The sequence below is a fragment of the Marmota marmota genome, unplaced genomic scaffold (genome assembly GCF_001458135.2).
Source record: "Marmota marmota marmota unplaced genomic scaffold, marMar, whole genome shotgun sequence".
In the NCBI taxonomy this organism is placed as follows: Eukaryota; Metazoa; Chordata; class Mammalia; order Rodentia; family Sciuridae; genus Marmota; species Marmota marmota.
The window spans coordinates 38,264,139-38,288,350 of NW_026000093.1; the positions used below are offsets into that span (position 1 = coordinate 38,264,139).

The 24,212-nt window shown below is 32.6% G+C and overlaps 2 protein-coding genes across 2 annotated transcripts in view; one reads left to right on the forward strand and one right to left on the reverse strand.

Moving 5' to 3' along the window:
- Positions 1 to 5,153, forward strand: part of Necab1 (N-terminal EF-hand calcium binding protein 1) — a 146,588-nt gene extending 141,435 nt beyond the window's left edge. The window contains exon 13 of the mRNA XM_015485766.2: positions 515 to 5,153. Coding sequence (XP_015341252.1) covers positions 515 to 543 — 29 coding nt within the window. The 3' untranslated portion in view covers positions 544 to 5,153. The remainder of the gene's footprint in view (positions 1 to 514) is intronic.
- On the reverse strand, positions 3,398 to 24,134 carry CUNH8orf88 (chromosome unknown C8orf88 homolog). The gene is made up of 6 exons (XM_048782776.1): positions 24,009 to 24,134; positions 17,974 to 18,072; positions 16,211 to 16,284; positions 12,824 to 12,899; positions 5,583 to 5,689; positions 3,398 to 3,809 (listed from the first exon to the last, which is right to left on the reverse strand). The coding sequence occupies exons 2-6, from the start codon at positions 18,044 to 18,046 to the stop codon at positions 3,786 to 3,788; spliced, it is 354 nt and encodes a 117-aa protein (XP_048638733.1). The 5' UTR covers positions 18,047 to 18,072; positions 24,009 to 24,134; the 3' UTR covers positions 3,398 to 3,785.
- Positions 24,135 to 24,212: the final 78 nt, after the last annotated feature.

Genomic DNA, 24,212 nt, shown 5'->3' on the forward strand with positions numbered 1-24,212 from the left:
ATTCCTTTCTATTTGTTTCTCATATCATTCCACCAACCGTACGTACTTCTTTGCTTTGGTTTCGTCTTTGGAATATTTATATTCATTGGGCAAAACATTTCCAATGTTAAAATAAAAAATATACTAAAAATATTACTTATAACACTTCCACTTGCTTAAATTTGATTTTCTGAAATTACATAGAAGTATCTTTCCTAATTCTGTCAGTATTGGGTAGATTAAAATAGCAATATGATTTTTATCATCAGGGCATTTATAATCTCATTGCAAAGACAAGCTCTATTTGTATGCAACAAAAAGTTTTGGACTGCACCAAAGTGCCAAAAGATGTGATACTAATGTCGATAACATATGGGGAATTCAATCTTGACTGAAGGAGTCTGGAAGTGGTGACTAGGAAGATAAGTAGTTAGGCAGACTAAAGGTAGGGGGAATGTTCCCTTTACCACTTGAACTTTCTTTGCTGTGAAAGTTATTTTCATTATTTTAAAAACTATATATTTTTTCTTTTCAGCTTCATGGTGGGTCCTGAACAACAACTAGATGTTCCTAGACATTTTCTTTATGGTTCCAAGTGCAAAACAAGTGTTATTATCAAAAGTGTCAATTAGAAAATTTTGTTTGTTAATTTACTGTATATTTTTGTTTAATATATTTAAGTGCACTCTTCTGAAGTATAATCTGTATCATTCGTGTGTATTTTAGCTCAATTTTCAAAATTCTCAGTATTTGATGGTAATTGCTTTGCTACATTGTTACCAACCTAAAGTCATCTAGTGACAAAATCCTAATGTGTGAAAAAAGTATATATAAAGTCGTGAAAAGAAATTACAAAGAAAAACCTTTGAAAACATTACTTTTAGAATATTACTTCATAGGATAGATTTTATAAATTGCCCTACAGTATAAAGGGTTACATCAATGCTCTAGCCATTTATTTTTTAGTAACATTTTCTTGGTGAGGCTTATTCTTCAATATCATCTACTCTATTCCCAACACATGATCCTATAACTATTCTCTTCACATTACTTAAAAAGTCAGAACACTGGCATAAAACAACCTTGGCTTTAACCTATAGAATCTCTACTTGTGCGTCAGGTTATAAACTGGTTTTTCATGAGTGTATAATTCTGTGATAAGATAGGCAACCAATTAGTAATATAACACAATAGTATCATTTATTAGCTTCATAATTCCCTGTACATAAGTTAAACATTATCAAGCACAGAAGAATTTTACTTTGGCAAAATCTGACTCGAATTTTATGGCATATTGTTAACTTTTCTTATGAAAAACAGATATTTACATTTAAATCAGGGTTTCAAAATACAGTGCTTTAAAAATAAAATTTTAACTCAAATGAATAGAAAGGAAATATAAAACAAGCACAATAATTTCAGGGCAGAATTTCCACACTGAAACTATGAATCTTACATTGCCTTCTCTACAAAAGCTTAGAAATTAAATCTTTTTAGTAAAAAAAATCTCCTATTCTGATCATAAGTCCAGCTTAAAAATGCAATACAAAAAATGTAAAAAAAATTTAATGTAAAAATGCAATACAACTAGAAATGAATGATATTATTCTTAGTCCAAATTCCTTTGAAATCCTGGGCCTTCAGAGAAAGAAGCTGTAAGGTAAATTTTCCTATTTTCAATTAAAAATTGTTGAAAAAAAAACAAAAGAAAAAGAGAGTAAATTAAGATTAAAATTTTATTTCATAAATATAAAATTTGACTAGAAAGCATGCATGTGCACACGTGTGTTGTGTCTGTCTGTCCATCTCTGGTTATTTCTTTTTTCTGGTCAGTTTTAAAGATGACAAGCACTAGGAAACAACACCTGACTCAACTCTTTTAATAAATATACAAAGCAGAGAACAACATTAATGGAGATGTACAATGATTATTCAAACAAGTTATACATATGTACAAAGGCAATAATAAAACAGTCTTTGTGCTCTTACTCTGATTATACGTAGTAAGAAAGGATCAAGACTTTGAAACTTAAGGGACTTCTGACATACAAACTCTTTTTGAAAATGTTTGTTTTAAATGGTTTCAAAAATACAATTAATAACAAATCAAAACATTGCTTTGGTTGGTCCATTTCAGTATCCAACTCAAAAAGCATATCAAGTCTTTTGGGTTTGAGGCAGTTTCCAAAGTAGCTTGGTAAGTATGACTAAAAAGGATTCTGCCTGATACTAGTGCTAAGTAGAAAGACTCTCTAGATTGCAAATTGGAATACATTCTACCAGTTTTTTAAAACTAGAATGTAAAGGACTTGAGAATAGGAAAATAATAAAGCAAACCAATTTAATTATATGGTAATTCTGACCCCAGTTTTTAGACGTACATTTTTCTATGTTTGTCAGTGTGTAAATATGTGTATGGGTGTGTGTGTGTGTATGTGTTTTCACATACACATGTGTACTGGACCTATAGTATAAAAGGAAATAGTAGGACAAAACACAAATTAAAAAAAAAAAAACTGGGCCCTAAGAATAAATATCTCATTTAAAAGTAAGCAATATATTTATGGTTAATGAAGGGTATTTTTTTCCTATTTAAAAAACAATCCTTTTTCTGGGGAACAAAATAATGAAAAAGAGGGTACTGAAAGAGCAAGATAGGAAACCTACCTATGGACTAAAAGTTGAATCTGAATAACAAGCCCAAAAACCACTAAAGAAAAGGTTCTGGTTTTAGGAGTTCACATTTAGAGAAAGATAAATTTTCTGCCAAATGATGGCCTTAAACATCAACAGACCCAGGGATCTGAGAAAATAGGCGTAAGGAAAGTTTATACTTACCTTTAGATCAGCAAATTTTTTAACACTATGCTGGGAGAAACTTTTTTTTTTTTTTAATAACAGTAACATCCAGAGTGGAAAAACTGCAGAAGGCTTATTAAAAGTTCAAACTCCCAAATTCTGTATCCATATATGTTCCTATTATAAGAAATTATAGAATTGAAACTTAATGCACCTCAATTATTTTCAAATGCCTAAATTTTTCCTCTTTTGGAAATAAAAGTATCAGTTTTATTTTGTAATTGGCTCAACTTCCACTGTTCACATGGCCAAAACAGTAGCAGCTATTTTTCAACCTCAGTTTCATTTACTACCACTGTTTTTAAACTGTCAATCTCTGCTAGTAATTACGAATCTAAGACAATGTTATTATCAAAAACCTAGACATCAATCATATATTTGAAAAGAAATGTCTATTAAAAAAATTCTCCCTCCTGTCATTGACAACTATATATTGCCCACCCCAAATCATTCTAGGCCTTTGGAGAGAATGTAATGATCTGTTCAAGCGCTGGTAGGAAATCAGTGCAAAACAGAACAAAAGCAACTTTTAAAGCAACAAGAAATTATGTACCATATATACATCGTAGCAAATACTTTATATTTGAGAATCTTTACAGCTTATATTTCCATTCCATTATTACAAGTGATGAAAAACAAAAAATTGCAAGTAGCATGCAAATTATACAGTCTTCCCACTTCACTAACCAAATTCCTACTTTCCAGTGTTATTTCCCAATTTTTGCAGGAAACGTCCTGCAAAGCTGAAACTGATTTGAAAATTCTTTATAGATTAAAATATCTCTTTTTCATTTTAGGAGAAGCCAAATAGCCAACCATCAAAATTAAAAATAAACTGAATTGTCACAGTCCATTACAGTTATTGTTACTAGATCCACTTCATTTTCAGGTGTCCAAAATATAAAACGAATAATTCTTTATCTTCATATTCATCTGTTCTTAAAATGCTACTTAAAACTTTGGTTGTTTTCCTGTAATATAGAAGAAAGAGTTAAATCATCAACTAGATTAACTTAGTAGTTTTTACAAATTAGTTTATCAAACCAAATACTGTGAATCCACTTAAGTGTTTACAGATCTAAATGCATGTTACTATTGAAACTATTAAGGTAACTGAAATTGTCAAATAAAAAAAAAACAGTTCTGTTTCACTAAACCTATGTAATTCATTTTTAAATATATTAAACTGAATTACAAATCTGTTCTTGGGTTTCTGTAGTAGTTAGTTTTATAAATGTTATTAATGCATAAATGAAAACTTTATTCTAATGTATGTTTGTTCATAAGAAAGTGTAAGTCAAACTTTTATTTATAAAATAAAAGTGTTATTTAAATTGGAAAGTCTGAAAATGAAAAAGTTATTTTATATAGCACTGTATTTATGTTTATTCTTATGGACCAAGGATTATATGAATAGGTGAGGAGACTCAAATATCATCAACTACGTTTTTCCTCATTAAACATTCCTTTGTGAGCAATATTATTAAAAATATTTACTAATTTGTAGCTCTGTGATGGAGCACTTGCCTCACACATATGAGGCACTGGGTTTGATCCTCAGCACCACATAAAAATAAATAAATAAAATAAAGGTATTCTGTCCATTTATAACAAAATATTTTTAGAAAATTTACTGAATTAATTTTAAGAATAGAAAGAGGTCTCTATTATGGAGTTTAAATTACAAAATATTAATATAAACTATGACAATATAAAACTTTAAAAATATTTTTACTGAGGAGATAAACACTATGGTTTCCAAGGGTTAGTATCCCCAAATTGGAAACAGAAGGTAGTACTGTCTCATATTTGAGCCATTATCAGTACACCTATATTGTGAGTCTAATCAGGACAGAATCATAGTTGCCCTTACCTATATAAAATAGTGTCTATAAGAACATTTTTTAAAAGGTCAAATTTCAGTCAAACATCAGTAGAGACTATAATGGGTAGAAATCATTTACTGATCACATAATGACAGGTATCATACTAAGCCCACTCATACTTAAATTCTAACTAGGAGGGGTTGACATCTTTACCTGTAATTGCAAAATGGTGGCTCAAGAAGATTAAGTAACTTGTCCAAGTTTGAACTTCCAGTACACAGAGTGGAGATACAATCTGAACCTACACATGATGCCAAGTCCTTTCTAATAAATATCCTAAAAGATGTATATTTATTGCATATATTTATTCTGATGGAATTTGGTACGTTACATAGAAATATAAAGAGCTAAGAACAGCAAAGACACATTGAAAAAAAAAACTGATATGACTTGTTTTACCGCATTAAAAACTGATCAACAGACTAAAAAGTCTGCAAAGAGACCATGCATATATTGCCATATTGGTGTCAAAAGACTATCCTTTCAGTAAAAATTGCCAGAATGACTGGATATCCATAGAGGGGGAAAAAAATAAAGACTTGACCCTCCTACCTCATATCATACAGTGAATTACAGAACTTAATTGAAAACCAAAATAGAACTTTAAGAATATAGAATGATATTTTCATGATCTTTCAATAGAAAAATAGTTCACTAAAAAAATGTAATTATTCCATTCTAGTTCTTGAGTACAATGATATTTATTTTACATTGTACATTTAGATTTTTTGTGTTTTGCTGGACCACTAATATTTTGCAGTAAGAAAAGTTAAAAATCTACAGATACGATAAAACGAAAATGTTAAAGACAAAAACTTGGAATACAATATTACAATATAAAATCAGGAAACTACATACTGGTTTTTGAAGTACAATGGGATGATCAGGCAGAAAGTCTGGTTTTTTCCTGCAGATGGAAACACTTGAGAGCTTCAACAGGAAATCTCTGCTGTATTTAATTCTCTCTGTAGATATTAAACATTAAATGTAATGTTGTAAAAAATAAAACTCTTCTAGATCACTATTTTGCTCATTTCTTTCTAATTGTCCCTGAACTATCCATTATTTTATAAAATCATGAATAGCATCTATGCAAAAGAGAAGGAGAAAGGTTTGAAAAGCACCTGCCACATCTAATTTCCCTTTTACTTAGAAAGGAAGCCAAGTAATTAAGGAAGGAAAGGAAGAAAGAGAATTGTTTGAGTAAATTGGTAATGTAGGACTTTTTTCAAATGGTTACTCAAAGTCTAGTAAAATGATAGGGTATTATAAAGCATAACAGCAATAACATCCATTGGTCAATTTCCATCCTGCCAAAATGGAACCTTAATGAACCTATATAAATAATCTCAATTGACACTAAAAATAATTTTCATCATATTATTATTTTTCTTGTTAAATTTTATTAAAATATGTGTTACTAATGAAAGCAAAAATTCTAACATGGTCAGGTATGGTTTTCAAAGTACAGAGATATACAGTGTGGGGAACTAAAGTGATTTGCAGATGGTTACAAGGTTGCACCATCACCAATATGCTAGAAATTATACAATATTAATCACAAGTAGAAAGATTAGATGCTATATATTACACAGATGCTATGTTATAAACCCTAGATTATAAAACTGAAAAAGATTAATCACTTAAAAAGAAGGCAGGAAAGAAGAAAAGGAAAACTACCATATAAAAGTCAGAAAATATCAACAAAAAACAAATAATAAGGTACTAGGCCTAAATCCAACTCTATCAGCAATCATGTTTCAAATGTTAATGGTCTAAGTCAGAGGTCAGACAAAAAATATTTTAGAATATGGGGGCCATATAATCTGTCACAACTTCAATTCTGTCTTTTAGTACAAAAGCAGCCATAGATAACATATCTGAAAAGTGTGGCTCTGTTTCAACAAAATTTTATTTACACAAACAGCCATTTGGTCTGCAAGCCAGAGTTTTCTGAACCCTACCATTAACTATTGCATTGTAGGCTACAGGTTAACAGAGTGGATGAAAAAAAGAAGACCCTACTGTATACTGTCTGCAAGAGACACACATTAGATATAAAGGCACGTTTTAATTGAAAGTGTATGTAAAAAGATAAACAATGCAAAGACTAGGAATAACAAGGCAGGAGTGACAAATATCAGACAAAGAGATCATTACAACCTGTTGTGCCAATAACAGTTTTGAAACATGTAAAGCAAAAATTAAGAGAAATAAAAAGGGAATAATTTCACACTAATATTAATATAAAACCCCTCCCCTTCAGCAGTTTATAGAACTAGACACAAAAAAATGGTAAAAAGATAAATATGAAAAATACTACCAACCACTTTCATGTAAAGAAACTATACCAACAAATGCAAAATTCAAGCTCTTTCCAAGTACACATGGTACAGTCAACAGATTATATGCCAGGACATAATACAAGTCTCAGTAAATTTAAGAGGCTCCATCTATATATATAGTCTATAACATAGACTATATTGATACTATATATATAGTCTATATATAGTCTATAACATAGACTATATTCTCTGAAAACAAAATTGAATTAGAAATCAATAATAATAAGATACTTAGAAACAAATAACTTGTAAACTAAATTGTACATTTCAAAAAAAATTCATTAGAAAATGACAAGGAAATTTAAAGCAATTTTAAACTGAATGACAATTTAAATACACCATGTCAAAATTTGTGGAAGACAGTTACAATGCGGCTTTAAGGGAAACAAATTCTTATTAAGTGTCTTAGTCCATTTTGTATTGATACAGCAGAATATCTGATGCTGGGTAACACAGAAAGAAAAACATTTACTTGGCTCATAATTCCTGTGGTTGGAAAGTCCAAATAGCATGGTGTCTAGCATGGGCTCCCTGGATGCATTAGAAGATGGCAGGTAGCATCAAACAGCCAAAACACATACATTAGAGGGATGCAGGGGACATTATAGGCTCACTTTTCCAATCTACTGTCTTGAGTACTAATCTAGTGCCACAGGAGCTAGAAGTCCAGAGAGATATCATTAACACATCTTAAAACCTACTCACCCCTCTTAAAGGCTCTACCACTTCAATAGTATCAAACTGGGAAATTAAGTCTCAACAGGAATTTTGAGAGGGAAAAAACACATTTGCGCTATGTTAGGCTGTAAAACAGACTCAATAAATTTAAAAAAATTGAAATTAGGGGCTGGGGTTGTAGCTTGGTGACAGAGTGCTTGCCTAGCATGAGTGAGGCACTGGGTTCAAGTCTCAGCACCACATATAAATAAATGAATAAAATAAAGGTCTGTCAACATCTAAAAAAATACATTTAAAAAAGATTGAAATTATATAAAATATCTTCTATGACCAAAATGAAATGAAATTAGTTATCAGTTAATAGAAGTAAAACTGGGAAAAGAGAAAATTATGTGGATATTTAAACATCCTCTTACAACCAATGGATTAAAGAATAAATAATAGAGAACTTAGAAAATACTTGAGACATACAAAAACAGTCATAATATATAAAACGTATGGGATACAGACAAAACAGTGCTCAGAGCTAAGTTTATACCTACACATGCTTACACTGAAAAGAGAAAGTATGTCAAAGCAATCTCTAATATTATATATTAAAGTACTAGAAAAAGAAAAGCAAAGTCAAGCAGAAGCTAGAAGAACGCAGGAAATAATAAAGATGAGAGTGGAGATAAATGTAGATTGGAGAATAGTTAACGGAGAAAAATAAACAAAACCAATAGTTATTTGAAAAGATAAAAACTGTCAAACCTTTATCTAGTCTGATTAAGACAAAAAAAGAGATGAATCAATTATTAAAACCACGAACAATGATAATCAATTCTACAACTCTGTTGAATTAATTTATTAGCTGATAACGAATATTCCTTAGGATTTTCTATATTTAGGATTTTATTATATATGATTAGAAATAATTTCACTTCAATCTTTCTAATTTAAATGTCTTTTAATTCTTTTTCTTGCTTAATTGTTTCTGGATTATGTTAAATAAAAAATGGTAAAAGTGGGCATCCTTCCCTTATTCTTGATATTAGAAAGTAGACTTCAGTCTTTCACCACTGAGCATATTAGTGTTAGATTTTCATATATACCTTGCATTGTATTTAGAAAGTTCCCATCTGTTCCCTGCTTGTGAACCTCTGCTCTTCATTTGCTAAGAAGTTTTATCTGGAAAAGGGTGCTGGATTTCATAAATGCTTTTCTGCATCAACTGAGATGAATGCATTTTTCCTCCTGCATTCTGTTGATACGGTATATTACTATTAATTTGCATGTTGACCCACCTTGCATTCCTGAGAATAATCCCACTTGGTCACGTTGTATTATCTTTTTACTATGTTGGTAATTTTTATTTGCTACTATTTTGCTGATGATTTTTGTATATATATTTTTTTTCACAGGGATATTATCTGTAGTTTTCTCTTTTTATGCTTTGGTATCAGGATAATACTGGCCTCACAGGATAAATGGGAAGTGTTTCTTCTTCAATTTTTTGAGAAAAGTTTGAGAAGGATTAATGTTAACTCTTCTATAAATATTTAGCAGAATTCACAATATAGTCATCTGGTCCTGGACTATTCTATATTGGGAGGTTTTTAATTACTGATTTAATCATCCAACTTGCTATAGGTTTATTTAGATTTTCTATTTATTCTTTGAGTTACTTTTGTAACTTTTTTAATAATTTCTTTCTACTACTTTTTTCTTTTTCTTCTAGATTACCCAACTTTTTGGCACATGCTATGGTTAAGATATGTTTCATTCCGAAGTTCATATGTTAAAGAACAATGATATTTCAGGGTAGCACTATTTCAGGGCAGTATTACTAGGAGGTGGTAGAAACTTTAGAAGGTCCTTGGGAGAGGCATGTTCCGAAAGAGGATTATGCTACGCTGGCCTCTCTTCCTTTTCCTCTTTTTCTCCCTGATCATGAAGTGAGCAGTTTACTCCATCGAATGTTGTCCAGTACTGTCATCTGGCACCCCCAATAGTCCAAACACAACAAGGCAAAATAATTATGGATTAGAACACCCCCCCATACACAAACTGTAAATAAACATGTTTTCTTTATAGGATTATCTCAGTTATTTTGTTATAATGATAGGGTGCTGACTAATACAGCATACAATGAAAAGTTAATATTCTTACATTTTTATTCCCATAAATTCATAGCAATATCCCCAAGTAAAATAAGTTTATATTACATTATCAGTGAACAATCCCCCCCATCAAATTCCATTTGTAACAGCTTCAAAAACATATTGACTATAATACTTAGGGATAAATTTAACCAAGGAGATATGAGGCTCATACACTAAAAACTGTAAAACTTTACTAAGAAGTCAAAGAACTAAATAAAAACACATCTGTTTTGTGTAATGTAAAATGTTAATACTGTTAAGATGGGAACATTTCTCCCAAAGTGATCTATAGGTTCAATGCCATACCTATATCAAGATGTCATGGCCTATTTCACAAATAGAAAAGCTAATCCTAAAAATTTACATGGAATTGCAAAAAATGCCAAATGACCAAAACAAACTTGAACAAAGCTGGAGGATTTGTATTTTCTAATATCAAAATCTACCACAAGGCTACAATAATTAAAACAGTACTAGCACAATGGCAGATGTATAGAACAAGGGAACAGAATTGAAAGCTCAGGAATAAACACCTATTCCAATGCCAACAGGTTTTTCAACAAAGGTTCCAAACCATTCAATGGAAAAAGAAAAGTATTTTTAACAAGTGGTCATAGGACTACTGTGTATCCACATAAAAGAGGCTGCACTTATTCTGAGGATATATAAAAATTAATTCAAAGTGGATCAAGACCTAAGCATGAGATCTAAAAAAAAATCTATAAAACTCTAAGAAGGAAATAGGTCTTCCTGGCTTGAGATTTTTCAATGATTTCTTAGATATGACATTAAAAACATAAGCAACAAAAGAATAAAAATAGATAAATCAGGCTTCATCAAGGTTTAAAAATGTTGTATATTGAAAGACAGTATGAAGAAAATGAAAGGACAAGTTCCGATACAGAAGAAAAATTTGCAAATCTTTATGTGATTAGTATTCAGAATGAATATATTGCACACAGGGCTGGGGGGCATAAGAGAGAAGAAAAGATAATAGTCTAATGTCAAGAACCCTTAGAAATCAGTGACAAAATGACAAACAACCTTTGACAAATTAAAATACTGTCAAAGGACTTTAAAAGACCTTTATTGCACAGATGAAATACAAGTGCCAATAAACACATGAAATTACATCCAATATCATCAATTACTAAAGAAATGAAAATCAAAAACCACAATGAGATATACCTCCTTACCGCAAAAGGGATGGCAAAAATTTTAAAAAGAGAAAACAATAATGTAAAGAAATTACAAGCCTAGTATTGTGTTTGCTGGACATAGAAACTACATAGCCATTGTGGAAAATATTTTAACAGTGCCTCAAAAAGTTAAACACAAAATTACCATATGATTTAGTAAGTCTGTTTCTAGATACATACCCAAAATAAAAACTGTTATCAAACAAAAACTTGTATACAAATGTTCATAGTGAAAACAACCCAAATATTCATCAACTGAGTAACAAACAAAATGTAATATAATTCATACAATGGAATACTGTTCAGTCAAAAAAAAAGGAATGTTGAACTACATGGCATAACATGGATAACCTTGAAATTTTTATAGAAGTAAAAGAAGCTAGATGCAATGGCCCAAGTTTGTATAATTCTCTTTGTATGAGCCCACAATAAGTTAATCTAGAGACAGAAATGAATAGTGTTTGTCAGTACCTAGGCAGAGCAGAGTCAGGAGTAATTGCTTAATGGGAATGAGGTGTTTTGTTTTGCTTTGTTTTGAGAATGGTAAAAATCCTAGAATTAGATAGCAGTGATAGTTGCATACTGTAAATGTGTCAAAAGTCACTGAATTGAACATTTTATATGGTTAAAATGGCAAATTTTACTTCAATTTAACAAAAAGGAAAAAGAAAATATTTATACAGGTATATCCCAAGACAATAGTAAAGGTCTATTCTACAACTACTACAAAGCATTACTGCAGTATAGATACTCCATAGAATAATGGAGAATTTTTTATAAGAAAATGTTCCCTCTAGAGGAAAAAGAAGAACTGATAAACTTCAGCACAAATATTATAGAAAAGTGAGAGAGTTGTTGGAGCATTTGAAGAAAAAAGTTAGCAATAGCAAATGTTAACTCTAGAGGAAAAATTAAGGCTTCCATAAGAAAAGAGATATGCACTTGATGGCTAAACAACTGTATTTACATAGTTACAATAATATAAAGAGTGGTTAACACTTTAACTAAAACTTTGAAATATCTATATGGTGGGGGGGGCGGGGGGATGGAAGGATGAAGAAGTAAAAGGGTTGGTATGGAAGACCTATGTTCTCATTTATGAAGATCTGACATCACTACACAATATCAAAAATTGAGGAATTTGGAAATAACAATTTAAAAAGTTTCACTTAGAAATTCAGAAGTAAATACTATAAGTGAAATCTAATAGAACCTTTTTTATACTTTTTATTTTTTCCAATCTGTTTTGTTGCTAGCTACAGCATGACTGAACATGGAAATGGGATATAAGGAGAAGTAATACATGTAATTTCTGGGCTGCACTCTTAAGGAAAACTTCCTTCCCCTTTTCTCCTTCCAGATGACTAGAAAGGAAACATAAGGTTGGGAGCAGATGCAGTTACCTTGGACAAAGCAAAGGAAGCCACTTGTTGAGGATGGCATAGAAATAAGAGAACACTGGGGCAGAAGTTACTCTACAGAGCAGAGCCTATATACCAGCTTGCAATTTTACAGGATAGATCAAATAAATTTCCATCTTGTTTAAGCCATTGTTATTCTGGTCTCCTTCTGGGCTGTAAAACCAATAGCCTAATATAGACAGATCAACTTGAAAAAATATAACAAAATTTTTTATATACATAGGTATATACAGGTATGCAAAAAGTAGTGTCAGCTTTAATGAATACTAAGATAGTCTATGATAAAAGGTAAGAATTATGATAAAATTTTACCTTTCTTAACTGGAGACTGATGTTGCTGCTGTTCATTAAGACCTTGAGAAAAGGCTTGCATTCCATTCGTCTTACACTGTTGAACAAGAAGTACATACATTTTTAAAACTTATATAATCTGTTTTTACCACTCCAATATGTTTTCCTAATAATCAAAATATTCGTTGAGGAATATCTGGAACCAAAGAATAGGCAACCACTACAGATTTACTTAATAAAAATGAATAACAAAAACATCTTTCAAAATATATTTAACAATTTTTGCTATAGTCTTGGTTATTTTTGAAAGGTAGATCAAAGATGAATTATGAAGTCATAAATAGTTCCAAAGTCATTACAATATTTTAATTGATGGAAAAAACACATTGTTATTCACAAAACCCTGCAAAACTACTAGAATGTTTACTTTTTTGATCTCATGCAAAAGAGATGCCTATGTCAGTTTATAAGCACATGAACTGTTTCCTATAATACCTTGGAAATAGGGGAAATAAAAACTGGTTCATTCATTGAAGAAAAGAAAATCATACGCTAGGCACAGGGGTACACAACTGTAATCCCAGCAGTTGGGGAGACTGAGACAGGAGGATTGGAGGTTCAAAGCCAGCCTCAACAACAGCAAGACACTAAACAACTTAGTGAGACCCTGTCTTTAAATAAAATACAAAACAGGGCTGGGGATGTGGTTCAGTGGTTGAATGTCCTGAGTTCAATCCCCAGTACCAAAAAAAGAAACAACAACAACAACAAAAAAAACCCAGAAACACTGTCCTGAGGGGAGAGAGGCTTAAATCCAGTGTTTCCTGGCCGTACTTAAAATACTATCTTCATTGTGAGATTAGCTAAATTAATTGATTGGGATTTGAAAGATTCATTTTTAACTGATGTTTTTCTGATTACATGTCCATTAAGAAACATTCTGATTTACAATTTATCTTCCTATAAATCTAACTAGAAGCAAGTTATAACAAAAAGAGATTGCTCTCAGAAGACAAAACAAGATTGCTCATTGTAAAATAGTTCTCTTCTTATAAACCAGTTTCAAAACCATAGTCAACACAATCCTATCCCTAAAAGATGACCTCCTCGTGTACTGCAAAAATCAGTTTACAAATAGTCCCTAACTACGATAATTCACTATGGTGATTTCTTTTAGAGACATCTATACTGAAAAATGAACATCTTTGCTCTAATTACTCTCTTGACAAGTTATAAACTATTCCTTGCTACCTAAGGAGCTGTGCCTAAAAGCAGGACTAATTATCTATCCCTATGACAAAACAAAAACTAAGAAGATAATTCAAAATAAGTTATCAGAAAAAAAGAAAACATTAGCAGGTTTTTAAATTTATTTTTAAACAGAGATGGGAAAAAATAGGAAATGCCAGAGATTTAGGTTCCCCAAAGTTATTTCTGACTCTCAAATATAATTAACTCTAATAGGACATTTTTATTCATGAAAAATTTCAGCAGATGAACATTTCACTAACTTTATAATATTTACTCACATATAAGACCTAAAATCAAACTCAAAGGTAAAAACTATTTTGTCATGTCTGCACACATTAAAAAATGAAAATACTGATCATTCAAAATCTTTCTCACAGCAAGTAAAAGAGTAAATTTAAAAAACTTTTATAAAGTAATTATATGTTATCTTGGTTAATTATCATAATGATTATGTAATTATCATGTAAGTGATAAGGAAAATATGATTGCCATGTTACAGGCAAGACAAGTAAATACAAAAACGGTTTGGTAACCAACCCAAAACATACATATAAAAAAGATTTGAGCTAGGTTTTGAAACTTGAGACTACCACGTGTAGGTGGTACATCTAAAAGGGTACCTTTCACAGCACTGATGTAGACTTTTTAGCAGGTGGGAACAAACTATCATATTCTAATAAAATCTGCGTTTTTCTAAAATCTTTGTACTTGCTCTAATTCTTGCACTGTACATACCAAATGGGTAGCAATGGCCCTGTTGAATACACTTATTTAACACAGAGGGCCTATGACATAAGGCACACTATTCTTTTTATTGGAAATAACAAAAATAAACATGACTTTCTAGTGTACGTTCTCAAAGACTCACAAACTCATACACATACACAAAGAAAATTACTCTTTCACAGACCAGATTCCTCACAAAGAAAATATTTGCTGTGCATATAAGAACAATAAAATAAATTAAGAATAAAGCAACACAAGAAAAATGGGTGAATAAAATGAATTGGTAATTCACACAAAAAAATAAATCTAAATGGTCAAATTAAATGAATGATTTCTCACCCACTGAACAAAGAAAAAATGTTAAGTCTGACAATAACAAAGTAAGGATATGGAATAATCAGAGCAGAGCTCTCATGTTCTGCACACACAAACCACTTTGAGAGTAATTTGGCAATATCTAATGAAGGTAGAACACTTAACATAGTAATTCTCTAGTTTTACACCACAAGGAATCTCACAAACTTGTATGAAATGAAACATGTTGATGGATAATCACTATTATTTATTGTAAAATAGAAACAAATGCCTTTCAACAGAAAATGAAAATAAGGTGACATTCTCCATACATTAAAATATTTTTCTATATCAGCAAATACAGAACTGGTCTTTTCATTGTAAAGTTGCTTAGTATTCTATTTATGAATATACTAATGCTTGTCCATGCACAGTTTATTTATGGTATTATCTGGATAAAAATGGTTACTTATGGTCAGAGGACACAGGTGACATGGGGATAGAGACTCTAGAGGAAAACTTTTCATTAATATCATTTTGTATATTTTCAATTTTACACTTCATAACTATTTTACTTAGTCAAAACATTAAAATTTTTAATATAAACTAATGGGAAAGGAAAACCTGCAAAACCAAACATGGGTACAATATTATTCAGATAAAAGTATTAAAAACAAAACAAAGAAAAAGTCCAAATATATTCATGAAAAAAAAACTAAGGACAGTTATTTCTGGGAAGGATGAGAAGGAAATGAGATAGTGAAAGATATACAATGTGTTTTAAAACTATGTTAGATTGTTCTTTAAAAATTTTTAAAAACAAATGCAACAAAAATGTTTACATTTGAAGACTACAGGTGGTAGATTAAAAGGATGATATATTATTTTGAGCATATATTTGAAATATATCAGAGCTTTTCACAAATATATAAATCACCTTGTACAGAATCTGACATAACAGCCATCTAACAAGTGTTACTTTTCAGTCTACAATGCTTAATTTTATTCTGTATGTGTGTGTGCACGCGCTCACACACACACTGGGGATTGAACCCAGGGCTTCATGCATATTAAGCATGTGCTCCACCACTGAGTTACATTCCCAGGCTCATGTTTATTAAAATTTCTAAGACTTACTCTGCTAACTCCACTTTGTAAGCACTGAGTGTTGCATGGATATTCATTTTGAAAGTTGAAAGGAAACACTGGTCCTGTCAGGAGAGGAAAAAAAAACTATTTTAAATATCCATGATGACAATAAATAACATCACATCACCTAAAACGCTTAAGTATCTATGATAACTTCAGCACTATCTTAAAATGTTTTCTGATAGTTCATCTATTCAACAAATATTTATTTAACCCTATGAAGTGTCAGCCTCTGTTTTAGTGGATAGGTATATAAGTATGAAAATGGTTTAAAGATAAAAGGTCTCACTTTAAAAGATAAACTCATAAATAAATAATGATTATAATTTGATATATGGTAAGTTATGTGATATTTAGAAAAGATACTTGGGGGAGAGCAGAGTTGGTTTGCAGTTACCAGGAAGGCTTGTCAAAAGGATATAATTCAATATAAGTCTTGCAGAAAAAGTACAAGATTTCCCTGGGGACTTCAGTTGTTCAGGGAGTAGGGAAGTGTGTTGAGAAAGGTGAAACTTAATTTCTAATTTACTGAATTTTCTATTTAATAAGCCCCTAATTCCACTGACTGAAATTAAGAGGATTATAGTTAAATGAGAGATCAGGGGTACCTGCCCATTCCATGTCCCTTCACATTCACCTATGTAACAGCCTTGGAGGGAAGAGATTGGTGACCTAGATCTGCAGAGATGGAGAGAGAGAGGAGTGCTGGCGAAATTGGTGACAGAAAGGAGGTGCTGCCAATGGTGTTATGCCTTCTTTCCTTTAAGGTAAAACCTGAGATTTGACCTTATACAACTGCGTCTAGTGCACTAGAAGGACATAGGTTCAGCATTTTGAAGCTATGGTCCAAGAAAAACATTAATTTCATTTGTCCATCCTGAATCACAACTACATTAAGAGGAAATCAAGTAAAATGGAGATAATCTGCCTTTTAGGAACCAAGGATGAGAGAATGAACAAGAGACAAGAACTGGTTCTATTTCTACTTTTTCTGCTTCATTTTTGTAGTGATGAAAAGGGGTTATATTTTTTTCTTTGCTAAGTTGTCAGTTAATTCAGTTGAAACATATGGACTAATGAGAATTCAAACAGATTATATTTATATTACCTAGGTTAGAATATAGAAGCCATTCTAGCAAAAAATAATGAATAAAATAAAAATGTTAGTATTCCAACTCAGTAGTTAAATATCAAATATTTCAAGAATTTGAAAGAGTATTTTTAAAGGGCAAAAGAACATTTTAATTTTAGATTGTTGTTTGGTTTAGATTTTCTGAAATTAGGTATATTTCAACTCAAGCACTTAACTTCTATTAGAGTACAAGTATGAAATGACCAAACAATCTGTGTTATGTTAAATTTTTCTGGGCTTATTTTTTATTTGTTTTGTACATAGATACATCTTTCAAAAAGTTAATTCTCCAGTGTGACCACTCTGCATGGTAATAATCACAGGGCACAATTTGTAAGTCAGTTAACTATGAAAATGAGACAGGAGGAAAAAAAATCACATAGTTACTTTCAGTAAGGACTACTACTCTTCCTATCCTTTTTAGTCTGGTAGACTGTGGACGGGTAGATTAAGAATCTTTCTTTTGTTAATACTTGTAAACTCCTCAAACAGAGATCATCAGTTTTTATTATTTCTTTAAATATCCATGTCAAACAATTATTTTACATATTATTTAGTCTTTTAAACATTAATCAGGCATTAACAAACTAATTTAATGAACTGTTCACTATGTACTCACCTGGTGGAGAAGTCAGATGACGAACAGGTCTTGCTGGTTGAAGCGGCTTACCAATCAACTTTTTGGTTTCCATTGTCACAAAGACCTTGAGGTTCCATACTTTAAGAGGAGAACAACAAATTTTTATTATTTGGACAATATAATCAAGATGTTTTACATATATACAAATAACCAAAACCCTCACTTGAAGATCTTTTTTAGAAGTGGGAAATACGAACCCAAAAATGCATTTAAGATGATACGCAATAACTTCAGACTTCCTTAGAGCATTTGCAGCAGTTGAACATTCCCTCTTTAAAACATTTTCCTCGCTTAACTTCTCTTGGGTCTATCCTTTGGGGCTATTTCCTATCTATTTGATTGCCACTTCTCTTCTCCAATTAAATGTAGGAACATGACTAAATTTGGCTTTTCTTACCTCATCTCATCTATTTTCATAGTTGTATCTACCTATGTATATGATAAACATGATCGAATGAATACTTTCACCATCTACCGCTCAGGTTTTAGCTCCATTTTTCCAACTGCCTCATGCTATTTCAATTTATTAGCAATAGGCCCTTCAAATTGAAAACATCCAAAATCAAGTACTTTGACCCCAAATATGCCCCTTCTCCTATATTTATTGAATTTATCATCAAGTCTCTTAGGTTACCCTTTGTAAAGATACACACCTTCAATGTGACAGTCTAAATCACAGTCCCGATTCCATAATTAAGTCTCTGACCCCTGTCCATTTTATTTCCAAAATATATCTCACACATTTTCTTCATGTCCATGTCTATTCTCTCTGTTTTCCTAGGGATGCTTAATCACTTACCCATATCCCCAGCCTTCTTTATTTTTTGAGTCAGGGCCTCACTAAGTTGCTGAAGGTGGCTTTGAACTTACCCATCCTCCTGCTTTAGCCTCCCCAGCTGCTGAGATTACAGGCATGCACCACTGCACCTGGTTCCACATCTACTTTCTTAATTCCACAGTAGTTCTTAATTCATCTTTTTGATCACCTTTTAAATGGATTTATTTAAATGCTTCCACTCTTAAGACCCATCTTAAGACCCATTTTAAGACCCATCCACATCAAAACATTTAGAGAACACTGTACTATTCTTTGTTTTGTTTTCCATGTTAAACAAAAGTAAAAAGCAGATTTATCTTAAAGTGAGAAATAATATTTATTAACCCTGTGCCCCTGCAATTAACACAGTACCTAGACTTGAGTCCACAATAGGAATAAACAAGTGTTCCCTGAACAAATGGGTAAATATAGTATTTTTTCTCTTTAAACCATGACCTCTTCATGCATATTCTTGCTTTGAAAACTCAGTTCACCAATATCTCCTGGATTATTAATAACAGAAACAGGTAATATCCCCAGGAAGGTATGTACAATAAACCATTTACTCAGAACAGCTCTATAAACTAGGCACTCTTAACAGAGGTCAGGTTTCATGTCAGCCCTACCTGGGTTCATAACATGGCTCTATCACCTAATTATATAACTACAGATAACATATAGATAGTCTCCCCTAGGCTTGATGTGAAGGCTAATTAATATTGTATAGTTTGAATATGAAGTATTTCCCCAAAGCTCCTATGAACTTCAAGAATAGTCAAAGGTAAAATGATTAGAGAGTTATAACTTAATCAGTTTTGTCCTAGTTTGAATGGACTAAGTGGTAACTGTAGGTAGGTGGAGCATGGCTGGAGGAGGTGGATCACTGGGGTTTTACCCTGAAAGGATTCATTTGCCCTGCAGGATCCTTCCTTTCTCTGTCTCTGCTTCCGGACCCTGCTGAGAGCTGAGCAGCTTTTCCCCCCAGACCCTTCCCCCATAATGCCCTAGGTGAAGCCTAGAGCAATGGAGTCTATGTAATCTATGAACTCAAACTATGAGCCCCCAATAAACTTTCCCTCCTCTAAATTGTTTACGTTGGGTATTTTGGTCACATCGATGAAAAACTGAAACACATATAACAAAAAGCAATTAATACAACACTTGAAACATAATAAGAATTCAGTCAACATTAGGTAATATTACTATCCTCAATTTACAGATAAGGCTTAGAGAAATAAGATAATTTACCCAAGGGTCAAGAATCTAGAAAGTGAGGAGCATGCTCATACCCATGCTTCTTGATATCACTCTACAATCTAACTATCCACAAATCTCTCTCTCCATTTCACACCCAGGATAGCCTGCTCAAGCTCTGGATAAGTATCTTTTTATATCTCACAAAACAACCCTGTATCCTCTTTTAATATGGTACTTTCTGCATAAGTTAAATTATAGTTCATATCTCCAGTGTGCAGCACAGTGTCTAGTACACAGTGGATGTTCAAAAATTGTTAAATTAGTGTTATTTTGGTTTACATATAGCTGAAAACTTAGGTTCTGTCTGGAGTTCCCCCATCTTCCCTGCTGTTCTTCTCCCAAATAACTATTCATTCTTAAAGACCAAGGTCAAGTTCCGGCTATTTCCTAAGAAAATGTCTTCATATCTCAACAGGTAACATTAAATAGTTTACATGAAGTTCTCTAATTCTTAAAAAATAGTTAATAGTAAAATAGTAATTTCTCTTTCCTTATTTTCATCCTCCACTGTCAGTGTCTCTAAAATATACCATAGTAAATACACTACATGCCTATTTGATTAGATATGAGTTATCTGACACCACAGAAACTATACCTCATTTATCTTTGTATTCTAGTACCTGCAACATAATTAATTTTGAACTCCATAAATTTAAGTATCTCTCCATATAACTAAAATTTTCTGACATCTGTGTGGGACACATACTTTCTAAATTTTGATGTACATCAAGATAAGTCAAAAGTAAAACCTCACTTAATTTTGAATAAACAAGCGTAAAGCTAACTATAATTACATCATCTTCAACAAATCATAAGTCTAGGGGCAACATAATATAGGGTAACTCCCTTTTAGTTCCAAGAAATGCTTTATATACTATTAAAACCTAAGTTTGGATATACATAATCCAAATGTTAAAATTATAAACTTCAAAATGACATGAGAAAACTAGCAATGATAACTAATTTCAGGAAAATTAACCTTTTCCTGAAATTTGGAGATAAGCTAGTCAGTATAATAAATTAATATCTGCCTAGCTTTGTAATGTTTGTTAACTGGTTAACATAATTATTAAGAACCTTCTAAAGCTGTAGTTATTGGCAAGACAATTTTAATGTAACAGGAAGTGAAAAAAGAGTTACAAGCATAAGTATAAAGAAAGCCCTCACAAATATTTACTGCATATTTTCTATGTGGAAGGGAATATTTAAAATAAGGACCAAAAAAGCAATCTAATATATGTTGCTATGCTAGTCATTCTAATGAGGACCCTAATACTATTATGCAGTAACTTTCCATCCTGTTTCCCTTATGAAACTAGTGAATTGGAATACAAAAGAATAGAGTACTTTGGCACACAGTTCCTTGTTTTTCATTGCTCAGCTGAAACTGAGTTGCAGGTTGAAAAGTCTTTTCCAGTTGCTGAGCAAGGCAAATCCAGAGTATTCAAACTAGGGATTTTCATGGGTTGGGGTGTTACAGAACTCTATTATATGATTTTGCAAAACATGTAAACAAAAAAATTAAAGCTTTTTTAGTGCTATCTAACCTTTCAGTTTGTTGTAGGAAAGAAACAGCTAGGAATCCCCATATATGAATCCACATCATCAAGAAAATTATAAAAGATGGTACCATACAATATTCTGTTTATTATGTTAAAAAAATGTAATCTATGCCTGCATAGAAGCACTGGCATTTCACAGAATAAACTGAAGATTGCAATGCATAGTACATACCATTATACTGTTGGTAATGGAAAAATTAAAATTCTGACAAGATATAATTATTATTATAAAACCTATTTATGGAATTATAATCAAGACAGGACTCCACAAACTATAACCTAAAGGCTTAACTGAACTACACAACCAGTAAACAAAATACTTCTTAAACTCTACTGCCTGCTTCACCTTCAAAGTTCCCCTCAATGTTACTGGTACCACCTAGAGTAGGTATTTATGATATTAACTGCTAAAAAAGGACAACAGTTGCAAACAAACAGAATCCCACCTATAACACTTAGTAGCAAGTAGTGGACCTATCAGAAAGTTGTCTTTTAAAATGTAAATATATAGTTTTGTGGCATAATGTTTTTTTAAAAATATTTTGATTCAATATATCAAAAATATTCATTGTATTAATACAAAAATGGCTGCTGGGGTTTTTTTTTCCAAGTTCACCCATACTTAACAAATCATCTTAAAAGGCCAAGTTGTGTGAAGAGAATATTGGTCAGGAACATCAGTCAGGAAACTTAAGTTGTAGTTGCTATTGCACATAGGGTAATACCAATTATATCTTAGGTTCCTTTTCTGTTTTAAGAAAATGGCCCTATCAATTTTGAAATTCTAAATTAACCTAGATTTTTCTCAAATACAGTACAATGGGAATAATAAGCACATAATTGATCAATTTGGACACAATCTTATTAATGAGCACATATCTTTTAATTAAAATATATTTTTTAGATCTTGTCACATGGTAAATCTTACCTATATTATCTCATTACACTTTGAGCCACACATTAACTTTTGGAAAAAAATAATTCTAGTTCCATTTTTACTAATGAAAGACCTGAGGCTCAGAAAAATAAGAGACATACCCAAAGCCACACAATTAATTATGTAATTGCCTAGAAGTGAAAAATATGACTACAAAGTTCATGTCCTTGTCTCTAAAATTGCTTGTTTTGTAAGATGTTTGACTATCCATTATTCCATGTAGGTATTACATTTATGGATTAATTAACTATAAGGGGAACATTTATGAATAAAGTCTTGCTGAAAAAAAAATGTTAATACTTTGTTTCCTCAATTTATAATTTCTCTTGGAATATTAAATAAATTATGGTAATTATGTTTTCCTTACAGTGGACTGCCATACAAATTAGAGGTCATGACATAAGAAATGTACTATGCACTTAGTTTTAGAAGCTGGTTACTCTACTTAAATTTTCCAATTTAACTTCTAGGCTTCTGAGGGCTAGAGGTGTACCGCTCAGTAGTAAAGTGCTTGCTTAACACGCGCAAGGCCCTGGGCTTGAAACCCAGCACTGAGAATTTTAAAAATAAATTAATTCTGACTTCTTTGGAAAGTGCTGATGGTTCTGCTACATTAACAAATAAGATCATCTTCATTTACCTTGTGTATATTTCCTGTGTGATAACAGATAAGATTTAATCTCAATTTAAACCATTACTTTTACAAATTTAGTATTTCCTAAAACAAAACGCTACCTGTACTTATAAAATGATGGCTGATAAGTAACAGAGGAAATATAGAACAAGAGATAAACCAATTACGATTTAGGAGGTGAAAGTCATTTCGCATTCCACAAGCCTGGTTGCGACATTTAGGAAGAATCAAAACGCAAAATATCACAATGCTGTAAATTCCATCGCAGTTTTCATGCCTTCTCTTTATAACTTCAGTAAATAAAAGTTTTTTCAAAGCATTTTTCAGTGCAAGCACTATTTAACATTCAGCTGGGAAAAAAACTGTCCAGACAAAGCTGTTTGTAAGTTCCCTAATATAAACTGTCTTTTTTCTGTAGCTTTGCCCGAATCCCTATCTTTTGCCGCGGGATTGGGGCGGAGGAGGGGCTAGCAAAAAGTCTTGAAAGCAGCCTGGCACCTGGGCCGCTCGGGGCACAGAGACTGAGGTCGCTGCGCACTTATTCACCTGTTTGGGTGGTCCCCTCCCCAGTGTCCCCGGACCACTGGATCCCAGCCGGCTGTTCCCCATCTTCTGCGCTGCCTCTCGCCCTCATCCGACGTGCTCACCCCATCCCATTCTACATCCCACCTGCGGGGGGATCCAGCGACCGGCCCCACCACCCCAGCGCCCTCCTTCGCCTCAGCTCTCCCAGTGCCGGGCTGGAGACTGCGCCCGCCCGCCCCGTCACTCTCGCCCCGCTGTTGCTTATCCTCCGCCGACACCTACCGCCTCAAGATCAGGGAGGACTTCAGGCAGCGGCGTCGCGGCGCTCAGCCCAGACGCGGCCGCCGAGCGCCCGCTGCCGTCGGGAAGCGGCTCCCGCTCGCGGAGCCCGGACGCGGCGGGGCGGGCGGACAGGGCTGCGCGGCTGCGGGGGGCGCGGGGCGGCGCGGGGCGGGCCGTGGGGCGCCGGGCCCCGACGGGCGGTAG